Source organism: Stegostoma tigrinum, chromosome 14, assembly GCF_030684315.1.
Source record: "Stegostoma tigrinum isolate sSteTig4 chromosome 14, sSteTig4.hap1, whole genome shotgun sequence".
Classification (NCBI taxonomy): Eukaryota; Metazoa; Chordata; class Chondrichthyes; order Orectolobiformes; family Stegostomatidae; genus Stegostoma; species Stegostoma tigrinum.
Window position 1 is genome coordinate 19,712,296 of NC_081367.1, and position 21,339 is coordinate 19,733,634.

General features: G+C 38.4%; 1 protein-coding gene across 1 annotated transcript; it reads left to right on the forward strand.

Annotated features, from left to right (window-relative positions):
- On the forward strand, positions 1-4,390 carry LOC125458041 (transcription cofactor HES-6). The gene is made up of 4 exons (XM_048542920.2): positions 1-344; positions 452-538; positions 632-713; positions 884-4,390. Exons 1-4 carry the CDS (start codon positions 273-275, stop codon positions 1,339-1,341), a joined length of 699 nt encoding a protein of 232 aa, XP_048398877.1. The 5' UTR covers positions 1-272; the 3' UTR covers positions 1,342-4,390.
- The last annotated feature ends 16,949 nt before the right edge of the window (positions 4,391-21,339 follow it).

The window sequence follows — 21,339 nt, forward strand, 5'->3', positions numbered from 1 at the left end:
CACAAAGCGTTGTGCTGCTATTGGGTAAGCTAATGACCTCTAGGCGTCCCTGAGACCCGCCGCTCTCCACTCATTCAAATGCAAACGGAAGGGTATAAATAGAGAGATTGCCAACGGCAGGCGAGACTGAATAAAAAGAAGATTGTACGCGTAACAGCTGCTAGCAAAAAAAAACGTGCTGCGGGTGGGAGGATTTTCCCTTTTGTGTTCATTTTTTTCTCATTTCTTTACAAATAAAAAAAATTGAGAAGGCTGTTGTTACCCTGAACAACATGGCTCCATCGTGCAAACCCAGCAATCTTAGGGATGAAGGGGACTATTACACAGTGAAAGAAGATCGAAAGGTAAATCGGTGCACTTGCTGAGCGGGGAAAGTGTGGTATTAAGTCGACGGTCTTGCAATAAATAGCGTTCTAACCCCGCGCTTTTCCTTTGCTCCTCCCGATTTCAGACTCGCAAGCCACTGATTGAGAAAAAAAGACGCGCCCGCATTAACGAAAGCTTGCAAGAACTGAGACTGATCCTGGCGGATACGGAAGTGAGTTTTAAGTTGTACTGATGGGGGAGAAAAAAAAGTCCTTCAGATTTCAGTAAATGATTTCAAAATCTAAAATGTGCTAAATATTCTCAGCTGCAGTCGAAAATGGAGAATGCGGAGGTCCTGGAGATGACCGTGAAACGTGTCCAAAACATACTTCGCAACAGAAATGTTGGTGAGTAATGTGTGGAACGTCCCTCTGTAAGAAAAGAAAAGGGAATGCACCCTGTACAAACACTGCTGCTGCTGCACAGCCTCCTCCAGGCGAGCATTATATTTCCGTGGTAAAGTTGTGGCGATGGCAAGTGACCTTTTTCTTTTCTCCCCTTTCTTCCTACTTGGCAGAAACAGACAGGTTTAACCAGGAAGCGAACGAGAGGTTTGCAGCTGGCTACATCCAGTGCATGCATGAGGTGCACACTTTCGTCTCAAACTGCCCCGGAATCGACTCTGCAGTGGCCGCCGAGTTACTGAACCACCTCTTGGAGTCGATGCCTTTGAGCGAAGACAACTTTCAGGATTTACTGGGCGAGCTAATGGCCGAGACTGGCTCCTCCGGCGTTTGGCCTGGGCCTGATGATGTGTGCCATTTATTGGCGTCCCCCGGAGGAGGTATCCAGACCAGTCCCTCAGCACTGTCTCCTTTATCCACTGCTTCCAGTGATGACCTCTGCTCCGATCTGGATGAAGCGGATTCGCCTACTGCCGGACAAAGTCCTTTGCTGCAAGAAAAGTTCGATAACTCTAGGACAGATAGCACGTCCCCTGTAATGTATTCGAAATCGATTTGGAGGCCGTGGTAACTGAATGGATCTAAGTGAAATAAATTTACAAAGCTACCTAGTTTGAATGGGACATCGGTTCACCCGTTTTAAAAGCCAGTAGCAAGTCATCGCTACCTTCAATGAAGCAATACTGAGTGTCTAACAAGTGCAGCAGTTGTGTGTCATGAGGAAATAAATACGATTAAAGAAACTGAACAAAAAATAGCACTGGGAATATTACAAAACAATTGGCCCATTATCCTATATTGAAGGTTAGCAATTTTAGATACTATCACGCATTTCCAGTGGAATTAGCATTTCCAGGTCAAGATTTCTTAGTAAACAGAAACATGAAACAGAGCGCTTCAAAAAAGTACGACGTTTAACTGATTTTCTTTTACCTTTTTGGAGTGCAAATATGCTCGTGCACACATGAATGAACATGTAAACATTCTACTTTTAGTGGTAAAACAAAGTTTAATATTCCCTTAAAGGGATTCACTTGGAGCTAGAATTATTGCTAACAGGGTCCACAGTTCCTCCCTTCAGTGAAGGAAGACAGACTGAATTAGATTTGTGCAAGCCATAAAGGTTAGATGTAAATGTTCTTATTAATTCTAGGGAAATGGCTTTGGGAAACTTGTATACCTGATCCCTGTGCATTTGATCACAGTTACATTGGCAATGTTATGGTAGCACATTAACCTGATTTTTTTTTAAAAATTGTACGTATATTTGTCTGTCATGTAAGTGGAATTTTGTTATGTTTTGTCATTTAAATAAACTTTTAACCACTTGATAAAGAATGACTATTTACTAACCTATAAGTACACACTTTGCCATCTTTTTATGCCATTAAATGAAGTACTGATGCAATGGCACCTAGCTTGCCTTATGACAAACTCTACCAATGCAATTATTAGGATTTGATATGTACACAGCTATTAGTTAAAAGCAGTCTTGCATTTGCCATGCTATTCTAAAACCAAGCGCCACATTAGAATGACTTTTTGATGCCAGGATGTATATGTATGCCTGTTTTTAGAGCTGATGATGTAGAGTGCCAGTGTTGGACTGGGGTGGACAAAGTCAGAAATCATAACACCAGATTACAGTCCAACAAGTGAAGTGTCGCCTGACAAAGGAGCAGCGCTGCAAAAGCTTGTGACTTCAAGTAAATCTGTTTGACTATAACCTGATATTGTGTGACTTCTGAGCTGAGGGGCAATTAACATAACGTACATCTTTTCCAACTAAGAGTCAAATTTAATGTTATTTGCTGAAATAAATACCATATAAAATAAGGCAGAATCTAATAATGATGTATTAGCTAATGGCTAGGTCTGAAAAGTTCACTAACATTTCTCAAGAACTAAATAATGTTTATCTAAGAGAAAATAGAATCCAAATTGTGAATAATAAAGCTACTTATTTAAATTAGTAAGGTATAAAAACATTTCACTTAAATTCACTCTCATTTAAATGTCTCTGTGAAACAAGTCCACAGATTTATCTACATGGGAGTGTACACTGTATTAGGGTACAGAATGTGTTGGAACTTACAACTGGCTGCAAAGGATTTGAATGTACATTGACTTGAGCACCTCTTGCCTCTTTCACAAAAAAGCTATTATGTTGTCATTATTTATCTGACATCATGCAGAAATTTCCTCCAATTAAGTGTGGGAAAACTGAAGACATCGTTTACGCTAGCCACTCCAAAATCTATTCCCTAGTTACCAATTCCATCCTGCCCTTACGATAGCTGCCCTTTGCAATAACTTTGAAAGTTTGATCATGAGATGATCTCCAGACCTCAAATTCATGCAATCACTGAGAACACCTATTTTCATCATTGAACAGTGATCAACTTCACCCAGTCTCAATTCATTTGTTGCTGGAATCTTCATTCACGGCTTTACACCAGACTTCTTCTAAGCACACCAGCTTTTCTACAAAATGTTACTCTCCGTAAGTGTGATGTAATCCATAATTCTACTACTTATGTAGCACCAATCCCCTATTGCCTCCCTGCTTTCTGACTTTGGCTCCTGGTAAAGCAAAACTTGACTCTAAAATCCTCATCCTTATTTTCAGATCTCTCCATGACCTCTTCTATATCTGCAATCTCTTCTAAATCCAGGACCCTACCCTGAAATCAGACACTAAAATCCTGATCTCACTGCTGAATTGAGTAAAATCAAGAAATATAACATTTATTTTCAAGAGGTGGTTTGACAGTGATTTGAGTAACAATCCACAGCAATGTTTTCAGACAGTTTGGTGAAATACTGGGTTAATTTGAAAAATAATTTTATATTTAGAAAAAATGAATTGCCACACCTGCTCTTTTCCAACTTCCAAGTAGTAGAACTCAAAAGTATACGTTTTCACAGACTACTTTTTAACCGAACTGCCACTATTTACAATTGGTATTACATGGCTGGCCTACTACTCACACAACATAATTCATGGATAACGTATTCTATTGTTAGATAAATTTTCATTAACATTTCAGAGCGATGAGCTGAGTTAACAGGTTAGAATCCAACTTATAATTGTATATCTTTTACATGTTGAATTTTGGGACATGATATAAAGGCGTTGTACTACAGCATCAAATTTGAGGCTGGCAACTGCTTAGAGAATTAAGGCAGGCCTGACTTGTACTGCTATCTTTTAATTATCCTCAGGCCAGCAAAATCAAAATTCCCATCATTCTAAAGGTGGTTAAATCTCATTGTTAAATCCACGTGATGGTCAACATTCTGCTTACACTAAAATGAATTAAGATTAAAGATAAAACCTCAACTTTTGACAACTACACTGCAGCTTGTGAAACTAATACTATTTTAAAAGGAAAAATGTTCATAAGATGTGGGCAGTGTTGGCTTACTAGACCAGCATTTGTTACCTATCCTTGATAAGGTTGTGGTGAGCCAGCTTTTTGAACCTTTGTGGTCCTTGTGGTTGAGGTAAACCCATAGTGCTGTTAGAAAGAGTCATGTTAGGCCTTGAGTTGGTCTTTGCTACTTGCTCAGTGTGAATCTGGTGATTGAATTATACTACACATATTGCATGAATGTGAAGTTAAAATCACTTTGTACCAACACAAAATATATAATAAAATTGATCTTTCAGTAAATAACGAATATGTACATAGTGTCTCATGGTCTGTTATGGTTCTTCTCATTTATTTTAGTGGAAGCTTTTGTTACATTGCAAGCAAGGGAAACAAAGATGAGTATTATAGAACCAATATATATGTTTAAGTAGTATTAATTGATTTACCCCTGTTGCAGGGAGATACTTTGCATTACTTTTTCACTCGTCCACCAAACAGCAGAATGTACATTCTAGGCATAAAGTTAAAAGGGTGACTGACCTTTACTTCAGTACATGAATGATCATATTCCTATAACTTCACATTTTAAATTAATAGATATATAAATATATTTAAAACTTAATCTCTGCTCATATTTTTGTCAGTTTTCCCATGACAACTGATGCAACCCCACAAGGAATTGAAAAATATACCTCTTGCTCATAAAGGGAACAAGATCAAGACAGCATAGATTTAAAGTGATGAGCAAAAGAAGATAGAATGATGCGTGAAAAAAAAGAGATACAGCAAATAATTAGGGTATGGAATAGACTGCAAAGAGATGTGGTCAACGCAGGTTCAAGTAAGGAATTCATGAGGGCACTGGATGGTTTCTGGATAAAAATAGTCTGCAAAATACAGGTAGTTGACACAAGGTAATGCTGGTCAGGCACAGTGGGATGAATGGCCTGTTGTAACAGTTATGTGATACAGTGCAACTTGGTTAAAATTAGAAGCATGTATGTAGAAATTTATAAAAGAAAAGTATGGTGAATGACATTAAAGTGGGATTGAATTATGCCCGATCCAATTATTTCCTACCCACTAGCCTGATGTGTAATGCCACAGGATATTGACTAGTTAATAAATAATTGCAACACACGATTTAAAGTGTTGAAAGGACCACAGCAAGAGGTTCTTCAAAGGGAAGAAATCTTGGAAGGTTTCTATTTCCAATGACGAGGATTTGGTATTTCTGGCAGTTTTGTCACGTTCTTTTCAATGATGGAGGAGAAAAGAGAACTTTATCTTACATGAGAAATAATGGCAGCCTATTTACTAAAGATGTAGCTAAATTTAATCTCTAAGTTAGTCATTTCAAATGAAAAACAGACTTGCTGGGGGATCAAAAATAATGTTTTGATTAATTTCCGCCTAGTTCTATATGAACATCAACTATGGTTAGCAATGATTCTTCCCCTTATCCCTGATAAAACGTCTCTGGCATGCACAGTTGTTATCGAACTACTGTTGTTGAACATTTTCTTAGATAGTCTTTGATAAGGAGTAGTTATGAAGCACATTCATATATATGTGTGTGTTTTGCTATTGTTTCAAACCTGTTAGTAAACAAAATATCAACACATTTCTGCAAACCTTATAAGTAAATATCAGCTTGAAACATAAGTTACATGAATAAAGCTTTTTAAATAAGTTTAAGCCTAATGTGAAATTCTAAATATGATATCAGGCATTTAAATAGCTCGTTAAACAGCGTAAAATGTTCCAAGGAATGTTATAAAATAAAAATGGAGACACATAGGAGATATTATGAAAGATGATGAAACCAAATACCTCATCAAAAATAGTTATAATGTGTGTTCTGGAGGAGGATATAGGGATAGAGAAGTTTTGGGAAGTAATTCCTGCAATTAGGAATTAAACAGTGGGGCAAATTGGCTGCCATCTTGCTACAACTTCAAAAGAAAACTTAATTGTTGAAAGGTGCTTTGAGACATCTGGTGATTGTGGAAAGTTTTCTATATAAATTCAAGTCTTCTTTCAGGGTACAACAGCTGCCAATGGTGGAGGGCTGAAAATCAAGAGTGTTTAAGACACCAGAATTGGAGGAAAGCTGAGATTTCAGAGGGTTGTTGTGCTGGAAAATGTTACAGAGACCGGGAGATGCACAGCCACAGAGGCATTTAAGATCACGGATATGAATTTTAAGTCAAGCCATTGGCTTCTGCTCATTGTCAAGACAATGTAATTCTGTGAAAAGGTGGCTGATGGATAAGTGAAACTTGATGATATCATGCCATTACATTAATATGATCAATCAGTAATATACATCCTTCTAGGAAATCTGCCGTCCTTGTTCGATCTGGTATATTGTGACTTCAAACCCATAGCGATGTTATTGATTCTTAACTGCCCTCTAGGCAATTAGGGAGGGCAATAAATGCTAGCCTCGGCAGTGATGCATTCACCCCATGAAGAAATAAACAAAAATGAGCAAAATTGTTTTACCCATTGTATTGTGTCGCAAGTCAATAGGTGTCATTTGATTGTCAACATTTTTTAGGAGCAAGGAGGCGTCAAAATTTACAGTTTGATATTACATCCACTTTGATGTCTTTACTCTAAGATTGTGGATGTCACTGAGTTTTATTTAACGCTTGTTCCTTATTATCCTGAGAAGAGGGCAGTAGGCCTTGTCCATGAACTACTGTAGCCCCTGTGCTGATTGTGGCTCTCTGATAATGTTGGGTAGGACATTTAACAAAGCCGCACCAAGGGAATACATTCAGGTCACAATGGAACATAACTTGAAGACTGTGGTGTTCTTCTCAGTGATTGAGATCTGAGGCTGGGAGACATGAACAAGCTTGACAAGTTGTTGTATGCATCCTTCACATAGAGTGTACAGTGGTAGAGGAGGTGACTATCCATCTCAGTGACAGCACTGCTGATTAAACAGAGTGCTTTATATTCAATGGTGTCAACAGTCTTCACCATTGGTGTGGCTGAAGCCATTGAGATGAGTAATGAATAGGCACCAGACAACTGACTTGGGTTTGAAGGGGCAGTGTGAGGTAAAACACTTTAGCCCTCCTTTGGATGGAATAGCTTGCTCAGTCAAACTTCCACATAATGGCCTATCTGTTACATTTCTCATATTTGTACAGATTTCACTTGTACACCCGGATTCCGAACGATCTGTTAATATGTTCATTTATTCCCAATGCAAAATTGCACTTTGCAATATTGCATTGATTTTCATAGTTTGTTATTTATGCTAATTTAAGACCTTGCAATATTAAAATTGTGTTTTATATTAAATTAGTGTTGTATTATAACCTGTTGTGTTGGATCGCATTCATTTACATTTTCAAAGGTATTCAGTTAATCGGGATTAGATCCCATTGACTATCCAAAGTTGACCAAACTAAATGTTGAAAATGAAAACACGGGAATACAAGATCGCCAAGAGATTACACGCACCCAAACCACATCCAAAGAACACGGAGAGGTTAGCATTTGGTTTTCCCGCTTAATACAGTTGGGACAATCCGAATAGTCAGGAATCCAGAACTCCACCAAATGCTGCAGCGTCCGCTCTGTGCAGCCCCAAACCGTTCAACCCCGGCGCGAAATGATTTAAATGTGAGTCTGGAGAAAGTCCCTAGAAATCAGGTTTTTAAAGCTGCATGCCCACGCAAGTGAAGTTGAGCGAGATTTGTGAAAGGTCCGCTCTCTAGTTAGACGAATTGCTGTTTTTACATCAAAGCCCCTGCTCCTGTTTCATGACATGAAAGAGGCTCTTCACCCTACTCTTTGTAAAGCCGTCACCTTGTCTGGTCCTTGAAACAACGTGCCAGTATTGACACCGATTCCAAAGTAACAACTGCCAAGAGTCAGCGGGGAGCCTACAGAACGTCCTGCCAGGATTCGGTTAAATAGACAAGGCCGACTGCGTAACGTAGGTTAAGGCAGTTCTCCACATTTCCATCGGAAGAAACATCCACTTAAATATGTTCAAGAATGGGAAAAAAAATTCGTTATTTCAAACTCACTTTTTTGTGGTAGTAAATAGAGACACTAATCATTCTTCACAGTCTGTTGCAAAGTTGGCTGAAGTCAACTGGATGGAGTAGAATGATTTTACTTGTATTGGGAATCGGAGGAATGCTTTCTGAGGTGGAGACAAAACAAAAGCTTTAGACAGCCCCACCACTTACCACTTTTAAAACCACCAGTAATAATGGATCTTATTCTTATTTCTGATATTCCTAGCAAAGTCAAGAAATTTGACTTTTAAAACTTCTTTCTTGGTAGGCTAGCATTTATTGCCCCTCTAATTGCTTTTGAGAGGGTGATGGTGAGTTGAATTTTTGAATCGCTGCAAGCCTTGGGTGTAGGGAGACTCACAGTGCTGTTAAGAAGGGAGTTCTAGGATTTTTGACCCAGCCACAGTGAAAAAAAGGGGAACATTATTCCAAATCAAAATGGTTTAGAAGGGATAATGGGAACTGCAGATGCTGGAGAATCCAAGATAACAAAATGTGAAGCTGGATGAACACAGCAGGCCAAGTGGAGATGCTGCTTGGCCTGCTGTGTTCATCCAGCTTCACACTTTGTTATCTTGGCTTAGAAGGGAGTTTGCAGGTCATGGTGATCCGATGGTTCCACGGCCCTTTTAGATTTGTAGATTTGAAATGTGATGTTGAAGGAGCTTGGTGAGTTGCTACAGTGTGTCTTGCAGTTGGTGCGCATGCTGTTAATGCATCAGCCATGGAAAGAGTGCATGCTTAAGATGATGGATGGATGGAATAGCAATCAAGTGGGCTGTTTTGTCGTGAATGATGTCAAGATTCTTGAGTGTTGTTGGAGCTAGACTCATCCAAGCAAGTGTAAAGTATTCTGTTACACTCGTGATACCTTGTGGATGGTGGACAAAACTTAGAGAGTCCAGAGCTCACTTCCTTTGACTTGCTATTGTAGCCTTGAATTTATATGGCCAGTTCAGTTTCTGCTCAATGGTAACCAACAGGATATTGATAGTGGAGGACTCAGCAACTGTGGTGTTATTGAATGTCAAGGGGAACACACAATTAGGGAACAAGAATGGGCCACTTGGCCCTTTTGGCATACTACATCATTCAGTAAGATCATGGCTGATCTGATTTTAACTCTAACTGTTCATTCCTGATAATATTTCATTCTTCAGTAATCAAAAATACTTAATGATTCTGTGTACATTGCATTTTGAGGAAGGGAATTTCAAAATGACAGTCCTCTCAGAGCATTTATTTTTCCTAATCTCTGTCTTAAATGGGAAACCTCTTATTTTTACATAACAACCCTTCATTCTAGATTCTCCCACAAGAGAAAATATCCTTTCCCCACCCACACAGTAAAGTTCCTTTATGATCTTACAGAGTCATAGAATTGTCCAGTACAGAAACAGACCCTTTGGTCCAACTCATATTCTAAATTAATCTCATCCCATTTGCCAGTATTTGGCTCAAATCCCTCCAAACCCTACCTATTCATGTACTAATCCAAATGTCTTGCAATTGAGCCAGCCTTCACCACTTTCTTTGGCAGCTCTTTCCATGCACTCACCACCCTCTGCTTGAAAAAGTTGTCCCATTTTAAATCTTCCCCTCTCACCTTAAATCCATACCCTCAAGTTTTGGACTTCCCTACTCAGGGAAAAAGATCTTGACTATTCACCCTATCCATAGCCCTCATGATTTTATACACCTCGATGAGGCCACCCCTTAGTCTCTGATGCTCCAGGGAAAACAGCCTATTCAACTTCTCCCTATAGCTCAAATCCTCCATTCCCAGCAACATGCTTGTAAATCTTTTCCTAAACCTTTAAAGTTTAACAACATCTTTCCAAAGCATGGAGCTCAGAACTGAACGCAGCATTCCAAAAGTGGTCTAACTAATGACATTCCAGCTCCTATACTCATTGCACTGACCAATAAGTACAAGCATACCAAATGTCTTCTACATGACCCTGTCTACCTGAGACTCCACTTTCAAGGAACAATGAACCTGCACTCCAAGGTCTCTTTGCTTGGCAACACTCCCCTAGGCCCAACTGTTAAATATATAAGTCCTGCCCTGATGTGCCTTACTAAAATGCAACACCTCACTCTTCATTATATGTTTCAATTAAGTCAGCTCTGACTCTTCCATAGGATACAAGCCTAACCTTTCTTCATAGGGCATTCTGCTCATTCCAGATATTAATTTAGTAAACCTTCTCTGAATTGCTTTCAGTGGACAAAATTCCTTTATACATAGTGACAGTACTGTACACAGTATTAATATTACTGTACATGGTTAATGTGAAGACATCATTCTTGACAGTATAGTCCTTCAAGTTCCAGTTTATTCACCAAGTATGGGAGGTAAATTTGTCCATCCCATTGAAATCTTTATCATTCCTACAACATCACCCTTACCACTTGGGACCTGTCACCATTCCACAATTTTCCACGATTGCATATGCTGCCCAGGATGTGTTACAGGTGTTCTTACTTATGGGCTCAGTGAATGTCTCTTATGCTGCTATGATTACCCAAGATGTGACCACTGTTGCTGCTATCCAATGGGCTGTCATTACCCTCGATTGTTGTAAATAAGACATGAGGGCACTTTCCTTGATAAAGGACACTTTACATTATCTATGCAATTAGGTTGAGAACTGTTTAGACATTAACAAGTGAGAAGCTCAATTCCTGATCCCTGTCCTGACACATTGAGATGATTACCCTTTATATTAAAATACTGCAGAGGCAGAAATTGGAAAGAAACACATAAAATACTGGAGAAACTCAGGTCTTTAAAACTAAAAGCAAATATTTCTATTTGATTTCATGCATTAACATATTTAATTTGTTTGTTCTTCATTTTAGATTTTTTTAAAAGAACAAACTAGCTAAATTATGCTGCACTTTTCACAACTCAAATTTTTCCCAAATTTAAATAATATTGTTGTTAGCCTATAGGGTTGTCTCCAGTATTTACAAGGTTTACCTTCATCAGAAACATTTTCTCCCCCTTATATTTAAAAAAAGTGCCAAAACCATTTGTGTGTTTCCATTCTTTAATTCTTTTTCTTTACATTATCAGTTAGAATACAAACTCTAATTAATTTAATTTAATTGATCAACTTCCATCAAAGGTACTTTACAAATATTCAGAATGCTTTTCTCTGACAATGTTTCAAAATTCCAAGCTCTGTTTTAAGGTTCCTTTGTCAAATTAAATAATTTGAACTTAGAAGACATGGACTGTTAAATACCCAATCTATTCTTCAAGTTATATTTAGCAGTATTAAATATTTTTCAAAATCCTTTTCTTACATGTGGGAATTCATACCTGGATCAAAGTTCTCACATGTTTATCAAAGCAATTTGTGGTTGTAATTTTAGACCAGAAAACCCAACTCAATAAACATTTATGTTTGTCTAATTACATGTTTTTATTCAATTCAACTTGTGTTCCTCATTGTGAAATTCCTTTCAAAGGTGCTGATAACCCTATTGCACAGTTCCCCAAACCCTGCCCCTCTTTAGGAGGACAACAAATTAAAACCTTTAGACATTATTCATACAAGATCTTTTATCACCTATATCTAATTTTATCAGATGCCTCCTGAATGAACAGGCTGTGAAAGGAAAAATAAACTTTTAAGTGGTAACATTGGTACTTGTACACAACTTCCACAACGTTCATTAATGTAAAACAAATTGAAATGGAAAAAAGAAAACAAAGGCAGTGAAACATGTCAATGGTTCCTGTAACTATACCTGCAGCTAGAAAGCCCTGTATAATTGCCCAATGTTTAGCTTTCGTTTTAATTGGATATTACTAGTATATTTTGTGAGTTGTCCTTTTGACAATGGTGGGTGTCATGTCACCATTTCACAGTCCTGTTTGCATCATCACCATTCCACATGGAATTATGTGCAAACGGATCATATACTCAAATAAACACAAAGTATTGTGGATGCAGGAGATCTGAAATAAAAATAGGAAGTGCTGCAAAATCTTAACAGGTCAGGTAGCGTTTGTGGACAGAGAGATTAGACTTGAAATGTTAACTCTCTTTTTCTTTCCACAGATGCTACCAAACCTGCTGAATTTCTCCAGCATTCTGTGTTTTTTGTTTAAAGCTTATATACTACCTCATCTTTCCATTCTCAGTTCATGTGTGTGGCTAGTGATACCCACGCAGAGCACTGTGCTGTTGCCTTTGGACAATAGCTGCACTTCTCTGCGCCTCAGCTTCACAGCCAAATCACTTCACAAATTTGACATCAATTACTGCATTCATTTCCCTTAATATATCTTTTCCCGATATTGTTACCTCATTGTTAGACACACCCAGAATAAGCTGTTAGTAATATCTCCCCGAGCTCTGACTCACTCCTCCAAGCTTTGAAGGATCTACTTCCCACCCAGTTGTATACAAATGTTTTATTGGTAGTGGGTAATGATTGATTAGTTATCAATCCAGAAATTCTACATCTATAACATCCTATTCTGCCAGTCCCACAGCAGTGCTTTGTACAGAGTTTGCCTGCATTACCTAAGGAGGCATAGGTGACCTATTTATCTATTCTGGACATTAGCTTGATTTTTGACACCAGTGTGATTACCATCAGGATTTGTTCAGAAGTGAGGTTCGTAAAGGAGAGCAGTGATGAGCCTGCCTCTTACTGTTGACAGAGGGACTGCCTCCCACAGCCATGTCCCTTTGCATAATATTGTCCTTAATGTATCTTCACCTCCACAATTCTTGTTTTCCACCTTGGCACTGCCTTTCCTCTGATTTGTTCCACATTTTATGTGGTTGCAGTCTTGGCCCATTTGTCTGGGCTTATCCATTTCCAAGATAGTATGAACTGCCGATGCTGGAGAATCTGAGATAACAAGGTGTAGAGCTGGATGAACACAGCAGGCCAAGCAGCATCATAGGAGCAGGAAGGCTGACGTTTTGGGCCTAGACCCTTCATCGGCCTGCTTGGCCTGCTGTGTTCATCCAGCTCTACACCTTGTTATCCATTTCCAAAATGTCTTGATGGGTCCCACTGATAGTCTCTTTCAACAATTTCAGGAATACTGCATCATTCCTTCCTTGGCTAGGGAGCTCTGAAATTTCTGCAATTCCCTTAGATTTTCATTCTGTATACTCAGTCTCAGCTTCTTCATTGTTCTGGATGCCAACCATTATTGCTTCCTAGTTACTCTACTCCTGCTCAAAAGGTATTATATAAGCATACTTATCTGTCTACCATTCATCATGAGGGCATCCCTTGTTCCGAACCTGGAAATCCTGCTAGGTGTGCCAGTTGTTGTGAGAGTTTTAAGCAGCATTCCAGAGTTTGAGATGTAAAGAATAGCAAAGCTTATTCAAAAATATACAGGGAAAAGTCTTCAATGAAGAGGAAGTCTTTGCAAGTTATAACAACAGCAAATATTTATAAAGAAGTTGCAGGAGGCAGTGGACCAATATTTTAGAACATAGAACATAGAACATAGAACAGTACAGCACAAAACAGGCCCTTCAGCCCACGATGTTGTGCCGACCAATGATCCTCATGTATGCACCCTCAAATTTCTGTGACCATATGCATGTCCAGCAGTCTCTTAAATGACCCCAATGACCTTGCTTCCACAACTGCTGCTGGCAACGCATTCCATGCTCTCACAACTCTCTGTGTAAAGAACCCTCCTCTGAAATCCCCTCTATACTTTCCTCCAACCAACTTAAAACTATGACCCCTCAGCGGTTTTGATCAGCTTTTATGCCTTCTCCTTTCATTTTAACTTGTATCCCTTATATAATCTCATTTATGTCTCGCAAACAGATGACACATCCAGAGAGAGAAAACCAAATTATGTGCTATGAATGCCAAGTATCCAGAAGAAAAACAACCTTAAAATCATGAACTCTGTTCTTCCAAAGAGGAGGATGAGGACATAAGGGAGGAGGAAATTCTCCTTGTGCAAAATAGCACCTTTCACCGCTATAAATGAAACAGGTCCTGATTGACACCCAGTTCCAGTCGATGAGAGTTGAGTGCAGCAGACCATTGTGGAATTTAAAATTGCCATTGGTCAAATTGGTTTGCATTATGGGGATGATCTGCAGCTTCTATTCGTTTGTGGTGTCTGCAAATATAAGCTCATGCTTGATATTGTGTGGTTGTTTTTTGAATGTGATGTTCCCCTACTGGTATTGGTCTCCTGTGGGCATAGGAAACAGACAGCAGTGACCTTCAGAGGGTATTTAGATGGGCTGAGGGGGTAGCTAAGCACAGGAAAACAGTGTGGCCTGCTGGTTAAACAATGAGTAGGCTGAGAGAATGGCATGGTATGGAGAACAGAGTGTCACCTAGGTTGACTATGTACCATGGGCAGAGTGGCTTGGTGTCTGCTATCACTTTGCCAATGAGATGCAATGCTAGCTTGCCAATGCTTGCTAAGTTGTTCATTAGTCTTTCAAAGATTGTGTAAATGCAAGAGATGCTGTCTTTTAGCAGATATGCCAAGTAGCAAGTCATTCTGCAAACAGCATCTGGTGAAATGGGAACAGAATTAGACCTGAGGGTCACGACTGGCGGGCAGGAGGAGTCGAGAATTAATTGTATGAGCTTGGTAAGATATGGTGTCTAGGTCTCACAGTGAGAAACCCTCCAAAAAAAAATCACATTCTAAATTGTACTTAGCCAAAAACCATAACATTGAGACACTCGTCTTTATTTTCATGATAACGACATAAGAACTACGGGCAGGACTAGGCAATATTGCCCATCGAGCCTGCTCCACCATTTGACACAATCACGACTGGTCTCAGGGCTGCATGCTCCCCATAACCCTTTAATGCATGAAATTTTTTTTTAGAAACTGTCTCCCTCCTAATTAAATTTATTTAAATGTGAGAGCAGTAGTGAATTCACAGATTCATGACCCTTTGGGAGAAACAATTTATCATCTCTATCTTAAAACTGTGACTATCATCCTGAAAAACAGCAGGTATGTTAATCCACAATAATTTACAGCAAAACACACTGTTTAGCTGGCAGCGTAGAACTCCTTTTCTCTTACAACTAAGTTGCATTCAACCCTGTTGTATCTTTTTGAAACTTTCCCCATTGAAATCAAATCAACAAAAACCTTGTGTTCTGACTGAGCAATTTGCGAAGCCACTGAGTAATTGTGGAAAACTGATAATTATATATTCTGCAAAGTATTTATTGGTTAAAAATCTCAATTTAATACAATAAAGACACTTTGCACTATTTAACTATATTAGCTTGTGTGTTCATGATGAAGCAAACCTTTGTCTAATCATAGTTCTGAAACCTTAATCAGCCTTATATATCCCTACTCCCCAATGCAAACTTCTTGAAATGCAAACTGTCACCTTTTCCACAATTTAGTTTCCCTTTACCACAGTGGATGATATGTTAGTCCCGGATTCCTTTTATTTCCACTTCTTTCTCCCGCTTTACAAAGTTTTCAAAACCAAAACTTTCAGATATCTATCTCAACTCTCCCAATATGGCTCAGCATCCGTTTACTTATGTTATTTTGTTTTACTACCCGTTATTTTTGCATTTTTTTTGTAAATGTTCATTTATTTTTGAATCCTTAGAAGGATCATCACCTACGTTTGACTTACCTGGTGAAATATTTCTCAGTCAAATGTGCTTTGAACATATTGACAGGAATTAAAACATAAATTATAATAAATACACAGTTCATCATCTTTCTTGTTATTGTCACTTACAATTTACTAGCCCAGAAAACGTGACAATAGGGTAATGAATATCTCCAAACCATTACACATCGGAAATTGTAAATCACAAACGAACTTAATCATTATGCTTTTTCACAACATTAAGTCATTAGTATCTATTAGTATTCAAGGTATGTTCTGTTGTAGTCAAGCTTAAATGTGAGTTACAAGGATATATTGTGTGAAGGAATTACTCAATGCAATTTTCTCATGTGAGAGGGTGGTCTTGGCTTTAAATAGAAGTGCCTTCCATCCAAATTTAATTTAAATTTAAATGAAAAAATAGCATTTGTAGCTGGATACCAATGTGATGGGAGGGATTATTTATATGGCTGCCACCAACTGCTGCTAAACCCAGGCCAACGGAAAGTATTAAGCCAGTTTGCAGCTCTGGCTCCCTGTAATGATGCTGAAAAATTCCAGTCAGCCATAATGCAACACTAAATGGTTTAACTGGCTATACAAAAAATGGCTTGTAGGGAGGATACAGCCACGAAAATAGCACACAGACTGATGGTGTGATTCCTCATGTCTGACAACATTACTTTCTGGTCCATGCGGGGATTCAAAATCAAGAGCTTATTATCAGTGTCCTTCCTTTCCTTGTTGTACTGACATTCAGACAGGATTATTGATCTGTGAAATCATCACTTTTGAGTGATCAAAGTAGCGTACAGTCGTAGAGTCACACAGCATGGAAACAGATCCTTCGTCCCACTCACCCATGCTGATCAGATTTCTCAAACTGAACTAATCCCATTTACCATATCCCTTGGCCCACATGCCTCCAAACGTCAGTTGAGCTTGAGTAATTAGACGGTAAATTAATTTTATGGTTCTGATGAACTTATAACCAGATGGGATAATTTAAGCACGAGGTTATAATTAAATAATAGGATTCCAAAACAGATCAAATTTCATTGCCTTGGCCCGAACATTGACATAGGGAGTTTATGCAGTGTGTTTCAGATAGAATCTCCACTTGTGTTGAATCACCTGACATCAACTGAGACTGTGACTAAGGCTCCACAATTGGTGTCTTGATTTCTCAGACAGGGTTCCAGCTGCTAGCTACTGTTCAGCAACTGCTACTGAAAGCATATTTTGGGGGCTAGGTGGGTGAGAATTTGAATGCACTTGTCTTTTATTGGTTACGGGCAGCTGACAGTTGGTGGCAATTGGAAGGACGTTAACGAGGATTTCGCAATTTCAGAAGATGAGACAAAGTGAGTAAACAGAGGTGGAAAATATTTTGCTTTCAATGACATTTTAATATAATCGCCAAATACCATTTAAATATTTTACTGTGTTATTGCTTACTGAATTACTTTTTAAGTAAATGTTAATGCAAGTTGGAGAAGCTTTTGATTATAGATGATTAGAACTTCTGTTTGTCTTAGAGTCAAGTAAATGAAAATTAGGAGTAAAAGATAATTGATAATTTTCAACTATGTCAATTGTCATGCAGGTCTCTATTATGCAGAGTTATGATACAATTGCTCCAGTAAAAACAATCCGATTTCTGTATTGTTTGTGTTTGATCTATGATACAAATGAATGGGTTCTACAGACAATATCTGAATTTCCTGTTTTAGTATGTTTCCCCTTCTCCTTTTCATTCTTAAAGGTACTGCCAAAAGTTGAAATTTAAATTCATGGCATTCACTCATGTGACCATTTTCATATATTACTGAAAAGGTATAATTAATCATGAAATACCACTTTATTTTTCATTCAGTTAATATACAAGATAGAAAGATAAACATCAGACACACACTTTTTAAAGGCAATTAAAGAAAACAGCAGCTCGATAGCTAACCTAGAACAAACTGATGACCAGCACAGTCTGTTACTCACAGTCATACCTGATAATGTATTAAGTCACAGGTGGAGCCACTTTTGACACTGTAATAAAAAAAACATCATTACAAAATGAACAAATAAACAGAAAGTTTTGCAAGTGCAATACTAAATGCTCAGTTATTTTTGTCAGCTGCGTTTTTGATACTTACAGAATCTAAACAACAGCTTTAAGAATTTCTAACTAAAACCACTGAGAAATCTGAATAGTACTTTTGCTGTTTACCATATATGGAATAGGCAGTCATTCCTCATTACAACATTTCTCACATCGTCAGCCCTAGAGAATATGGATGCACATTCGTAAATGCCAATACTTAGAATCATGTACTTAGAAATTAAAGCCCAGTCACAAGTCACTGTAGCTATGATAGCTACTTTCATTAGATTCATAGAATCCCTAAAGTGTGGAAATGATCATTTGGCATATCGAGTCCACGCTGACCCTCTAAAGAGCATGGACCCAGACCCACCCTGTGTTTTCCATGGCTAACCCCACTTAACTTGCACATTTCGGTACACAATGGGCAATTTAGCATGACCAATCTACTTAATCTGTTCATCTTTGGACTGTGGGCGGAAACCCTTGCAGACGCAGGGAGAACGTCCAAGCTGCACGCAGACGGTTGCCTGAGGGTGGAATCGAACCCCAGTGCTGTGAGGCAGCATTGCTAACCACTGAGCCACCTCTAAAAATGCCGTTCAATTAGTTACATTTTCAGTTACTTCCCCACATCCTTTAATTATTTTGACATATTTAATGCTTTCCTTTCAAAAATGATTTTGGGGTTTGCTGCAATCACTGTGTTTGAAAGCTATTCTATGTCTTTCCTCCCTTTGCATAAAAATACTCTTCTAATTTTGTGTTTATCTTTTCTGGGGAATTATTTTAAATGTAGTTTTTTTAAAATCATCTGTTGAATGGTATAAATAGTTTTCCCTATTCACCATATCAAAAAACCCTCATCAGGAACAATGATTATGTGATACTCCTAATATTACATGCCCTACTCTCATAAAACACTGCAAAATTTTGGACTGTTCCCAGGTCAATAATTGCAGCATCAGAAAGCTATCCTGACCAATACTAGGAGAATATCAGTCCTCGGAGTTAGAATTATGCCTCTTGATTTTACTAGCAAGTCATATTTGCTGATGAATTTGAATATTGGGGACCTACTGTCTTGATTGCCAAAAACGGCACACAGTTAGTTCTGATCTCCCATCACCTCAGTACATCACCTCAGAACCAACCTCATCTCAAAAAGACCCCGTTGATATCTTCCCTTCAGAAGATAGTCAAGTGATAATCCAAAATCAGTGAATATAATTGTCCCCTCGCTTTCACAGCAGTGAACAAGGATTCTCCCAATCATCCATTCTAAAACTTCAGGTGACAGGTGAACAGCTGGAAATAGAGCATAATGTGATTTGCAAAGATCTTCAGCTAAAGTTATTGACTATGATAATGAACAGGCCTGAGTAAATTCGCCCTTGGGAATGCATTTACATAGGGACTCAACTAATTGTCCATCTTAACTACTGTAAAAGAGCTGTGCAAACCATGGAAGAGCACCATCAGTACTGTATCACCCGGAGAAGTTGAAGAAATCCCTGGTGAGTAATTTTATTATCCTAAACAAGAAAAGAGTAGATTAACACTAACAATTAGTTTCAAATCATGTCACTTACATGCAAAGATCAAATATTAGTAACAAGATATTCATTAATTTTAAGAACATTAAAATTCTCAGTTCATCTATCCGCATAGCCAACTATTTCATCCTGGGTCCTTTGAAGTAGGAGTTTGAGCTGTCAGGGGTCTTAGCTGGCTCCTTTGTTAGAAAAACAATGATAGAGTATGCTTTCAAACATGAAAGTTTGGAGTTTTGCTTGCCTTATTTAGCTATTTAGAACATTTATTTTGAAAGATCCCATCTTCACAGGTATGTTTATGCTTCCTCATTGCTGTCTGTTAATAACCAGGATTTAGCAATTTCCTGTCGACGCAAGTGATTATTAGTTTGCCATCGGTGTCAGCAGTGCCACTTTCTCTCAACAAACTGAAAAAGGTGAAAATTTCACAAGAGGCAAACTGAAGGTGCATTCATTCATGAGTCAGTTAACGATACTCACCTGTTTTTATATCACAATGTCTTGTAGACTTTTGAAGGGAAATAGTTTTTCTGAAGCAACTGATAAGAAAAGATAAACTTTCTGATTGTTACGTGTAACACAATTTTTGTCAAAATTACATTTGTTATAGATAATAAATTACTTGCTGATAAAACCATCCATTTGTAGCAGCTTCTTCTGCAGTTTCAGTAACATTGTTGATCTACTTAATGACTAATCCAGTTAATACTTTGATGGAACACAGGTTAAATAATTCTTGTTCTGTGAGATTACTATATGCTTTAAATATTGTGGGTGAGCCAATATTGTCACAGACAAACGTTGCCCTATGTAGGAATTAGGATTTGTTCTGTTGAATGACTTTTCCCTATGTTTGTATGAAAGCATAGATTATTCCTACACAATACGCAAGCCACTTATCTTTTTTTGTTCTCTCCCCACTGGCAATTATTTGCTGAAACATGCTTGAGTACTGTGATTGTTAATAAACTACAGATTGGGTGAGGTGAGAAGGCAGACCTAGGTTGACCTCACCCAGAACAGGATTGAACCCTGCAGCCCAATGGTGTCAATGTGGACTTCACAAGCTTCAAAATCTCCCCTCCCCCCTCTGCATCCCAAAACCAGCACAACTCATACCCGCCTGCCTAACCTGTTCTTCCTCTCACCTATCCCCTCCTCCCACCTCAAGCCGCACCTCCATTTCCTACCTACTAACCTCATCCTGCCCCCTTGACCTGTCCGTCCTCTCCGGACTAACCTATCCCGTCCCTACCTCCCCACCATACTCTCCTCTCCACCTATCTTTTCCTCTATCCATCTTCGATCCACCTCCCCCCTCCCTATTTATTTCAGAACCCTCTCTCCATCCCACCTTTTCTGATGAAGGGTCTAGGCCCAAAACGTCAGCTTTTGTACTTCTAAGATGCTGCTTGGCCTGCTTTGTTCATCCAGCTCCACACTTTGTTAGCAGGGATTGAACCCCATGCTGATTGTGCTAATCATGCTGAGCTAATCAACACCACCAGTTCTTTTGCAGAAGTATTTATATGTACTCTTTAGTTTTATTTGTTTTGAATAATTGGCTTACTATTTGCGTGTGTGTTAAAGTAAAAAGTCCAATTCAAAAGCTGCAAAAGCAGCACAATCGGGGGTCCTACATTCAAGTAAAACGCACCAGCATCACAATATACAGCTGTAAAACAGCTCTAAATGTAAAGAAAGAGTTCATAGATCCCATTTTGTTTCCAATTTCATGTGTATAGAAAATGCTATAAGACACAATATATAAACTTTATACTCCAGCATTGCAATAAATGTTCTTTATTAAATAAAGTAGAAATACTTAAAGCTGCTCTTCTCTGTGAAATTATTTTTTGCATTTGAA